Genomic DNA, 11,435 nt, shown 5'->3' on the forward strand with positions numbered 1-11,435 from the left:
TTAATCATTTAAAAATAAGTTTGCCAACTATAGCCCCATTCAGTCCAGAAGTGATAATGATTTTGTGACGTTTGTCATTTTTTGTGAAACAATAAAGGATATTTAATTCTGTAACAATAAATCAAAATCAACTACTACTTCTTGCAAGAAGATTTACTTTATTAGTCCACACTTTGATGTAGCCCTCATTTATATATTTATTTGCTCATATCCAAATGTAATAAATAACCTCATCAATTTGTATCTTATCTTATCTTTATATGAACTTGTGGTTTATTTCAAAGGCTGCAACTTTATAATAAAACATGAATAAATGTGTCTGTAGTTTGACCAGAGAAAGTAAACTAGCAGATTTTATATTTTCACCGCCTCCCCTGTGATAACTAACTGTACGTTCACCCTCCGAACACAAGGGGGCGGTATTGCTCATCGTTCCCTGATCTGCAGCCGCTGATAAACACAAGAAGTGGATGATGCTAGCAGCGTGAGGATGGTAGGCAGCTCCTGTGTTTACGTTTCTATTTCACTCATACTTACTTATTCTGCAGTTAATTATTACTAAAGAGACTTCATGGCGGAAGTGGAGTGAAACGTCGTGTGCGTCCTGTCCAAATGTAGCTGCTAATCTGTGCTAGCTGTTAGCAAAGAGGCTGAGCTGTGACTAGCATTGGTGTTAGCATGTAGCCTCCAGCTAGCTTGAACCTGTCAACAAGCAGCTTCCACACATGTGACAGATTACAGCAGGAGCTCGTTTCTCCAGTCAGCAGTGTGTCCTATTGGGATGACGTCAGTCAGAGTTTGTGTGTTGTTGTCATTGTTGTCATTGTTGTCGTGTGTTTCTCTGACGTCAGGGAACCCAAGTGAAGGACGTCATCGTGAAGCCGGATGCGCCCAGCTCCCTGATGCTGGACAAGCACGCAGACTACATCGCTGCCTACGGAGCCAAGAAGGACGATTATGTGAGTGTTGGTCCTCAACATCTGGACTGTTCAGGGTCACAGACAGTCCTCAACATCTGGACTGTTCAGGGTCAGAGACAGTCCTCAACATCTGGACTGTTCAGGGTCACAGACAGTCCTCAACATCTGGACTGTTCAGGGTCAGAGACAGTCCTCAACATCTGGACTGTTCAGGGTCAGAGACAGTCCTCAACATCTGGACTGTTCAGGGTCAGAGACAGTCCTCAACATCTGGACTGTTCAGGGTCAGAGACAGTCCTCAACATCTGGACTGTTCAGGGTCAGAGACAGTCCTCAACATCTGGACTGATCAGGGTCAGAGACAGTCCCCAACACCTGGACTGTTCAGGGTCAGAGACAGTCATCAACATCTGGACTGTTCAGGGTCAGAGACAGTCCTCAACATCTGGACTGTTCAGGTTCAGAGACAGTCCTCAACATCTGGACTGTTCAGTGTCAGAGACAGTCCTCAACATCTGGACTGTTCAGGGTCATGGACAGTCCTCAACATCTGGACTGTTCAGGGTCAGAGACAGTCCTCAACATCTGGACTGTTCAGGGTCACGGACAGTCCTCAACATCTGGACTGTTCATGGTCAGAGACAGTCCTCAACATCTGGACTGTTCAGGGTCTGAGACAGTCCTCGACATCTGGACTGTTCAGGGTCAGAGACAGTCCTCAACATCTGGACTGATCAGGGTCAGAGACAGTCCCCAACACCTGGACTGTTCAGGGTCAGAGACAGTCATCAACATCTGGACTGTTCAGGGTCAGAGACAGTCCTCAACATCTGGACTGTTCAGGTTCAGAGACAGTCCTCAACATCTGGACTGTTCAGTGTCAGAGACAGTCCTCAACATCTGGACTGTTCAGGGTCATGGACAGTCCTCAACATCTGGACTGTTCAGGGTCAGAGACAGTCCTCAACATCTGGACTGTTCAGGGTCACGGACAGTCCTCAACATCTGGACTGTTCATGGTCAGAGACAGTCCTCAACATCTGGACTGTTCAGGGTCTGAGACAGTCCTCGACATCTGGACTGTTCAGGGTCAGAGACAGTCCTCAACATCTGGACTGTTCAGGGTCAGAGACCGTCCTCAACATCTGGACTGTTCAGGGACAGATGTTTGGTTAGAAGTCAGGTTCCTAAACTCATCACTGACAAATGCAACTGGTTTCCTGCTTTGTTATCTGGAAAAATGTGAAACAACTGATACACAAACATGTGCAATAACTATACACGTGGAATAACTATACAAACACATGAGCAATAACTATACACACTCGTGCAATAACTATACACACACGTGCAATAACTATACACACATGTGCAATAACTGTACATATACTTGTGCAATAACTATACACACATGTGCATAACTATACACACATGTAGAATAACTATACACACACACATGTGCAATAACTATATAAACACACATGTGCAATAACTACACACACACATGTGCAATATCTGTACATATACATGTGCAATAATTATACACACTCACGTGCAATAACTGTACATATACATGTGCAATAACTATACACACACTTCTGGAATAACTATACAAACACACATGTGCAATAACTACACACACGTGTAATAACTATACACACACATATGGAATAACTATACAAACACACATGTGCAATAACTACACACAAGTGTAATAACTATACACACACACTCTACACAGTTTAAGTTAATTTGCAACGAATGTCCCACTGCACCTTTGAATGATTATAGTTTTAGTACAGATCCTGTTTTAACTGCATATGACAAATGAGACTTTAAACTAACAAGACAACTCAAAGTAAACATGAGAGGGAAACGCCTCATGATGATTTATAGAACAAACACATGGTAATGAAATTTCGACAAAGACAGAAAACAAGTGCAATGCAAGATCTTGATAAATACTCTGAGGATTTATTAACCATTTTGTCTCTAAAGTGTCAGAAAATGGAAAAGCATCACATGACAACAGCTTCAGTTCTTCAGACGATGTCTTGTTTTGTCTTGAAACCTGAAAGTATTTAATTTGCTGTCTTGTCCCTCACCCAGGAGTACACGCTGTCGGAGTACCTGAGGATGAGTGGGATCTACTGGGGTCTGACGGTGATGGACCTGATGGGTCAGCTGCCTCGCATGAACCAGGAGGAGATCACAGACTTCATCAAGTCCTGTCAGCACGAGTGTGGAGGCATCAGCGCCAGCATCGGACACGACCCCCACCTGCTCTACACACTCAGCGCCGTCCAGGTGAATAGAACCATCAGTTCAACAGATTTCTATCTGTTAGCATCAGTTTTATCACCTGGTTGATCCCTTGTGTTATGTATTTTCTGATTTTTGATTTTTGCTCCGATGACCTCAGATCTTGTCTCTATACGATAACGTGGACGCGATCGATGTGGACAAAGTGGTGGAATACGTGAAAGGGCTTCAGCAGGAGGACGGCTCATTTGCAGGAGACAAATGGGGTGAGAAGGGTTTACTCTGACTTGGTTGATCTCATGTTACTTAAAAGTTGGTTTCAGAAATATTTCATTAAAGCAGATTACATAATAGTCTATATTAGTATAGAAAGTACATGAGTTACCATATATATCATATATAAAGGCTAGATGTCTTGGTGGACGGAGCCGGACGTCCGCACATGGCGGCCATCTTGCTACGGGCCATCTCGCTCACCCATAACATTGTGTTGGTAGTGGTAAATAACCATAACTTGCTCAATCTTCAACCGATTTTTAAACAATCTGGTTTGTTATAAACGTCAGAGATGTAGTTATGACAATGCATAAATTATTCATTTTTTTTAGAAAATAACATAATTATTCATAAGTATGCAGTGTCATATCTACATCTCTGACGTTTATAACAAGACGCAGACGAGACATCTAGCCTTTATATATGATATCTATGTGAGTTACCATGTATTTATACAAAAGTTTGCTTTTAATGCAATAGTTTAAAATGTTTGAAGTATAATAAAAGTGATTTGCCTTAACAGGAGAAATCGACACAAGGTTTTCCTTCTGTGCTGTGGCAACACTGGCGTTACTGGTATGTAAATGACTTTTTATCATTAGGTGCAAACACAATACAACAACAACACTTTAACACAATAACGCTCCTCTGTTCATTCTCAGGGCAAGATGGACAAAATAAACGTGGACAAAGCCGTTGAGTTCATCTTATCCTGTATGAACTTTGATGGAGGTTTCGGCTGCAGACCTGGATCAGAGTCTCACGCTGGTCAGGTGAGTCATGCAGTGCGAGACAGGAGAGTAGGGTTGCAAAATTCCGGGAATATTCAAAGTTGGAAACTTTCCATGGGAATTAATGGGAATAAACAGGAATTAACGGGAAAATACGGGAATTAACGGGAATAAACTGGATATGTTGTGGGTAATTTATACTAACTGTATTTACCTTGTCATTTACAGACATAAATATAAACATTTTGTTTTGTCATAGGCTGATTTGAGCCCTGAGGAAACTTTGGGCACTTGACTATATGCTTCTGCATCGTTGTGTCATTCTTAACATAGGTCTTTGCACAGTATTTGCAAATGTACACAGCCTTTCCTTCTACATTGGATGGGGTGAAATGTCTCCACACATGAGATAGTGCACGTGGCATTGTTCTGTAGAATAAGATGAGAAAAAAGGTTGTAAAAAAACACTAATGCAATGCCAAAGATAAATAGTTAGTGAAACAATTGGAATCGTCTATACAAATATTTTACAATAGATGGATAAATGAATGGAAATAGGCTAGATGAACAGATGAACAATCCTCAATCAGCATGCTAATATATTTTCCCCAGTAATATCATCGAAACTACCTGACTCGTCCTGCACACCACAGATGGCCTCAATAGCCCTGCTGTAGAGTGAAGGATGCTGGGAAAGTTTCTGGAAATTTACTGGAAACTTTCCGCCCCTTTGCAACCCTAGAGGAGAGAGAGAGTGATTTACTGTCTCAGCTCTTTCTAAACACAAGGAACAAGTTCAAACTAACAAGGAAACGCTGCTGCTTCCTCATAGTGTCAGGTTTATGTTATTAATCATAAAATATGCGGCTGCAGCTTGGTCTCGTTGGTCTCATTGTCAAATCAAATGTCTGTTCTTGTCCCTTGTGTCAGATTTACTGCTGCACCGGCTTCCTGTCGCTCACCGGGCAGCTGCACCAGGTGAACGCCGACCTGCTGGGCTGGTGGCTCTGCGAGAGGCAGCTGAAGTCCGGAGGCCTGAACGGACGACCTGAGAAGGTTTGTGCTGCACAGACGTTGGTGCATCATGTTTACTGAAACAGCAGCGTTCAGGTTCCTGATTACGCTCGGCTGCTTTGATGCGTCTGGAGTTTTGGGAATTCACTTTGAAAGCATGTGGTCACAGGGGAAATTAAGCCTTTTGAAATAGGACAAGTATTTTCCTTTCACCATCCTTCACGGTTATAAATAGAAAACATGTAGCACGTCAGAGAAAACACACGATGCAATTCTTAAATTATATGTGTAGAAGAAAAGACACACGAGAGAATCATCACTTTACATTTCAAACTTTAATGATCACATTTTCTACACATTGGTTTTTCCTTGTTGATTTTTGCAACCGCTAGAACTTAATCTCTCTTAAATGTGTATTTATCAGCACCAGTCACAAGGATTAATTTTCACAATACAATGCAGGTTATGTACTGTAGGTGGTTATTGTTGGTTAATTAAGTTTCAGTTATTACACCCAACCACTGTAAAACATATTTTCTAACTGTTCCCCTCAGCTTCCGGACGTGTGCTACTCCTGGTGGGTGTTGGCGTCACTGAAGATCATCGGCAGGATTCACTGGATCGACAAGGCCAAGCTGCGAGCGTTCATCCTGGCCTGCCAGGACGAGGAGACGGGGGGGTTTGCTGATAGACCAGGAGACATGGTGAGCTGCCACACACAACCTCAGTCCATGTGCTGCAATGGAAAGAAGGAAATATGTTCGACCTGTCATTTCTCAGACAACAGGTCGAACATGTCCTCTTTATTATTCCTCACCCGTCACACAGATGCCATCCTCTGTCTGTCTGTCTCATATACTGGAGACTTTCTCCAGTGGAGAGGTGCGAGTTAAAAGTTCTCTGACAGACGTTACACAGGGAACTTCCTCAGGACTGGATAAGTTTGATAAAATACTGTTCTTAAGAATTAATGTTTTTAGTTTTTAACAATGAAAAGTCTCCAAATAACCAGATCTTCATGTCTTTGGACTGTGGAAAGAAGCTATAGAACCTGGATAGACACGGGGAGAACGTCTAAACTTAAAACATGATTTTTAATCAGACCAACCATCCAAAACCTGTATTCAGGTTACTCTCATAGAACAGGTCACATTCAAATTTAAGAATATGAAATTAGGGAGCTCTTTACTACCAGATTTCATATCAAATCTTTTATTCTTTTGTAATCTCTTAATAAGATATCGCTTAAATTAGATCTCTTCTTTCTGCATCCTGCAAATCTCTGTCACAATCTTTTCTTACATTTTGTTATAACACCCACAGACGTCGTGCCTTATTTCTCACCGAGCGTCCTCCTCTCTGCAGGTGGATCCTTTCCACACTTTGTTCGGAGTTGCCGGTCTCTCTCTCCTCGGAGACGAGAAGATCAAGCCGGTGAATCCAGTGCTGTGTATGCCCGAGGACGTGCTGCAGAGAGTCGGCCTGCAGCCGGACCTCCTGAGCTAGCACAGCTCCCCAACATCACACACACACACACACACACACAACACACACACACACACTGCCCTGCTGAGCACAGCCACCACCCCTGCTGGAAGTCAGGAGCAGAGAGAGGACCACCACACATCCTAGTTTTAGTCCACGGACACATTTCACACGCAGGCTTCTGACTCACTAAGGAGAAGGTGTGAAAGTCTCTGAGCTTTTCTGTCTTCAAACCCTCAACCACTCGTTATCCATTCACGTCAGGGTTCTTCGGGTTCGCTGTGAGAAAATGATGAATTTGAGAAATGGTCTTAGACGGAGATGTAACCTTTTGTTATGGAAAAGGCCCCGGAACTCATTAAACAACATTCCTTAACTTTTGTTCATTATGTTAGTTTGAATGAAAACGTATCTGTGGCCCAGGAAACAGTGAGTGGGAATGTTTCAGCCTCTTTCTTGCTCTCGTCTCCTTTTCAGCAAACCAAGGAGGTTATTACTGTCATTATGTTTTTATCTGACCAGAGTAGGAGACGCTGCTTCTCCTTCCTCTTTCCTTCTGCTCGGACTGAGGTCGATTCAGTTTTTACGCGACAGTTTTGCACATTTAACCTTGAGGGAGTTGAGTGGGTCAGATCAGACGAGTTCAGCTTAAAGGTTCAAGTTAGGTTTTCTGTTGTGTTTTGGATTAAAGGCGTCATCATCTCTTTTCCCCAGGACAACCTGTTCCTAATTAAATAACCTGGGCAAGCTATCAACTTTCTTATCCTTATCGTAGAGAAGTCAAATCAACAATGTCCCCCAAATTGTAATGGATTCTCCCTTGAGTCAGTCCCACACCACAGAATCTAATGGAAATCGGCTCAGTAGATTTTGAGTCATCCTGTCATGACGGAGACAATCACGCGTCTCACAGCTGGAAATACAACAACGGGACATGTTGCAAATAAAAATAGTTCCGTTAATGTCACTGTGATTTAAAAAGAAACTACAGAACAGAGAGATTGTTACTGAGGAAGGTGTTGGAGGAAGGAGACAGGAGGAGGTGGAACACATGATGGTGTTTAATGTCTTATCCACAGGCTCAGCTTATTTAAATCCATGTTGATCAGTGCCGGGTTGAGCGCCCCCTGTGGGCAGAGGGCTGCGTTTGTCTCCACTCTGTGTGAAGAGGATTTCCAGTCTTATGTTCAGATCAAACTAAACAGATTCTGTGAAAATGGCTTTTGAAATATTTAACATTTGTTAGCTTTGTCAAACTTGTTAATTTGCACTTGGACGTCTCTGTTGTTACGGACAGGAAATGAATCCGATATTAAAGCTTCAGTTCCCCTATTTAACATTTCTCAGCCTTGTGTAAACATTTAATTAATGATTTAATCACATTTTGAGGTTGTGGGTTTATACATTAACACCAATCAGTGGAGGTTTACAGGATAATAAATGACAACACAGTTAAACACAGGTGTAATAACATAAAGTGTCTTCATAGGAGAAGTTATACATGTTGTGTTTATGACTAACAATCATACATCTAAAGCGTTATAAACTATTTGTTAAACGCTTAACTGATAAATATTATTGTGTTTTCGTTGCTATGCAGAAATCATTAAAATAATGATTTTTTTTAAAACAACTGAAAAACCACAAGTGAACATCTTGTTGAACCAGGTCTCGTCTTCGTGCTTCTGCAGCGCCGACTCCTGCACATCCACATATGTGAATATTAATGTAAGTTATTTTTCTCCTCGTTTGGCAATAAAGGTTTGATTTCCTCTACAACCGGATTCTGTTTTTTTTTTTATGCAGTAAGAGATTAAAGAGCGTTTGACAAACACTAACTGAACCTATTTATTTTATATTTTATTGTGTTTCTTGACACATGTTTATCTTATTGTTCAAAGTTGCTTTTTATTTCACAACAATTCAGCCAAGTTTTTGGCTTTGAAAATTCAAAGAACAGGCGAACCACCACTAGAGGGCAGCGTTACCCTTTAAAATTCATTCACCTTCATTTAAAAGCAAAAAAACTGATCATAGTGAAGATGAGTGTTAATGGGATTGAAAGCAAAAGTAATAAATGCAAATTATTAGCCTCATAAGTATCCTTTCATTATTAAACACTCATTTTCCCAATGACTTGATTGAATATTATGTATTTAAAACGTCATTAATAATCAAATATAATGAATAAAATGTCTGTCACAAGTTGTTCAAGCCAAGATATTAAAACTGCTTGTTTCATTTAAGTATTAGGATGGAACTACTGAACTACTGAGTTAAATCTAATCAATTCATGGTTTATTAATTTAATATTCTATGTATTTTACGCATCTTTTGTTATTTACTCAGTTTGTGGTCTGAAAAGAACGAAATACTAAACTCTTGTGTGTGTTGTAAGAACTTAAACTTCACATCTGTATTGATTCCTGCCTCGGGGGCTGAGGTAATAATCCCGCCACGCTCCCCAGAACAGCCAGGACTGATACGTCTGAGAAACGACGTGTCATCATCAAAGACTGTAATAACACCGCAGCCTGAAGATGGATGCGTTCTGTCTCAGTAATTAGACGCAGGTAATTCTCCTCTACCTGTTTTCCCTGCGTGTAATAAAGATAAAGACTTTCTCTGCAGCACAGCCTGATGAGAAAACGACACTTTACATAGAACAACTTGAACAACTGCTTTTCATAAAGTGTCAGACTCGTGATGAAGTGATAATAACTACGTGGAACATTATTATCTCTGCACTAATTACTGCATCATGACAGTGGAGGCACTTTATGTAGGAGTTCCTTTGAGTGGGTTTGGAAACTTTTAGAACGACTACAGGCAAGTTTTTAATAAAAAATAAAGTTTTTTTGTTTATTTGTGGCAATAAAATGGGAACAAATAACATCCATTTACAAAATAATATGAATAGATAGCTGATGTTTGGACCTGCACAGGTTAGCCTGCAGGCATGGAGGGAGTTTGAGACTGTGGGATTCCACCTCTCCTTCACAGGAGCAAGACGCCCAGAGGCTAAAAGAGACGCACAACTGCAAATGATGCAGGTGTTAGTGTGTTTGCTTTGCCGCTTTGTCGTTAGTTTCACATCGATTTATTCTTTTGCATCTGTTTGGGGTCTTTCCTGTGTCTCTTCGTCACCATTCCCCATCTTTGAGTTGTTGTCGTGCGTCTCTTTGCAGTTGTTTGTGGTCACTTTGCCTCTTTCTGCATGTTTTTGTTTCTTTCAGGAGTTGTTTTGGTCATTTTGTGTGTCCTTGAACTAGTTTTTGTCTTTGTCATCATTCCATGTCTCCTTGAGTTCATGTCGTGTCTTTCTAGTCTCTTTATTGACAGCGGTTCAGGTGCCCTTGCTCCTGTTAATGCATCTGTGATAGAAACAAAGCCACCACCTTATGATAGCGGTTAATGGGAGAGGTGGGCAGGGGCGTAGGCAAAGCATGTAATTGCCTTGGGTCTGAGCTGAGAGGAGGCCCCCCCAAGAACAGCTGATTACGTTAGTCCACAGCAGCAACAGTTTTATGAGAAGCCCATTAAATGATCTCGTTGAGGTTGACAGTGTCTAAATGAATGTCTGTGAAGTGAGGACATGAAGAGATGATGATAAAAGAGTCGTTTGAAGATTGGAAACTGGAATGCCGGGGGTTCAAAGTCAGACTCCCCCAGGTCTCTTTGGCCTGAGTTTTAATTTGTCTATTTATGTAGGAGCTGTAATCTGTTCTGGGCAGAGACAAACATGCTGGTTTTGGGGGGTCTGCCCGCTGAGAAACCCCACCGGCTCTCATTAGTGAGGAAGATGACGAGAAGGACAGAAGGTGGAGGAGAGGAAGAAAAAGGGAGATGTGAACGAGAGAGAGCGAGAAAACCTGAAAGAGAAATAGAAGATGAAAGACAGACTGACAGATTCCCAGCTTCCACCTCTCAGTCCTGTTTGTTTGTGACGAAAAGCCTCAACCCATTTCTCCTCCTCCTCCTACTCCTCCTCTTCCTCCTCCTCTCCTCTCCTCCGTCCTGTCACCCTCTTGTTATCTCTATGCACAAAATAAACAGGGGATTAGTCCCGGCCACCGGAGCTGCAGCCAAACCACAGGCCGACCATCACTTAATAAAAGTTTCACTCAAACACTGCAGGGACGAGTGAGAGTCTCGAGATGACTCATGAGTTTGGTGGAAACATTTTTTTATTTGTTTGTTTTTTTATAAAGTCCACAGAAGAGATCCATGTTCAACTTTTCACCCGGTTTGTGGTTATTATTAGTTTTTGTTATTTTTCGCCTCCTGCAGCCGCGGTGGAGATTTTTCAGCCAAACTCTGGTTTTGGAGAAAAGTTTGTTTCCAGTGAATTCATTATCTACTTCCCGTCGCCGTGGAGACGGTTTCATCCATCAGCTTTCTGCACTTTCTGCTGACGGGGCGGAGCTGCTGGTCAAACGTGTGATTTCCTCTGACAAACCTGGCACAAAGAAAACATTGATTTTTTGTCAAGTTTATTTATAGCACTTTTAAAATGGACGACTGAGCAAAGTGCTGCACGATGAAAAGAGATAAAAATACAAGAAAAGAGTAAAATAAAACAACATAGACTAGCATATATTCAATCAAATAAATGTAAAGATTCAAAGGCTTTTTATGTCAATAAATATCTGAAATATGAAATTAGAATGAAGAAAATAAGGAATACAAATATTTACTGGGGTCCTTAATCTCTCATCCCACTCTATATAAACAGTTCTAGCAATAG

The 11,435-nt window shown here is 41.4% G+C and overlaps 1 protein-coding gene across 1 annotated transcript; it reads left to right on the plus strand.

Moving 5' to 3' along the window:
• The first annotated feature begins 458 nt into the window (after nt 1–458).
• rabggtb (Rab geranylgeranyltransferase subunit beta) lies at nt 459–8,467 on the plus strand. The gene is made up of 9 exons (XM_061084254.1): nt 459–493; nt 852–959; nt 3,030–3,227; nt 3,343–3,448; nt 3,982–4,034; nt 4,121–4,231; nt 5,120–5,245; nt 5,758–5,907; nt 6,569–8,467. Exons 1-9 carry the CDS (start codon nt 491–493, stop codon nt 6,707–6,709), a joined length of 996 nt encoding a protein of 331 aa, XP_060940237.1. The 5' UTR covers nt 459–490; the 3' UTR covers nt 6,710–8,467.
• Nucleotides 8,468–11,435: the final 2,968 nt, after the last annotated feature.

The sequence above is a fragment of the Limanda limanda genome, chromosome 13 (assembly GCF_963576545.1).
Source record: "Limanda limanda chromosome 13, fLimLim1.1, whole genome shotgun sequence".
Lineage (NCBI taxonomy): Eukaryota > Metazoa > Chordata > Actinopteri > Pleuronectiformes > Pleuronectidae > Limanda > Limanda limanda.

What these genes read in the sequence shown, in the direction of transcription:
- rabggtb (XM_061084254.1), top strand. An exon ending in GAGCCAAGAAGGACGATTAT is followed by an intron (nt 960 to 3,029) that starts GTGAGTGTTGGT and finishes TCCCTCACCCAG; the next exon opens with GAGTACACGCTGTCGGAGTA. An exon ending in CTGATAGACCAGGAGACATG is followed by an intron (nt 5,908 to 6,568) that starts GTGAGCTGCCAC and finishes TCCTCTCTGCAG; the next exon opens with GTGGATCCTTTCCACACTTT.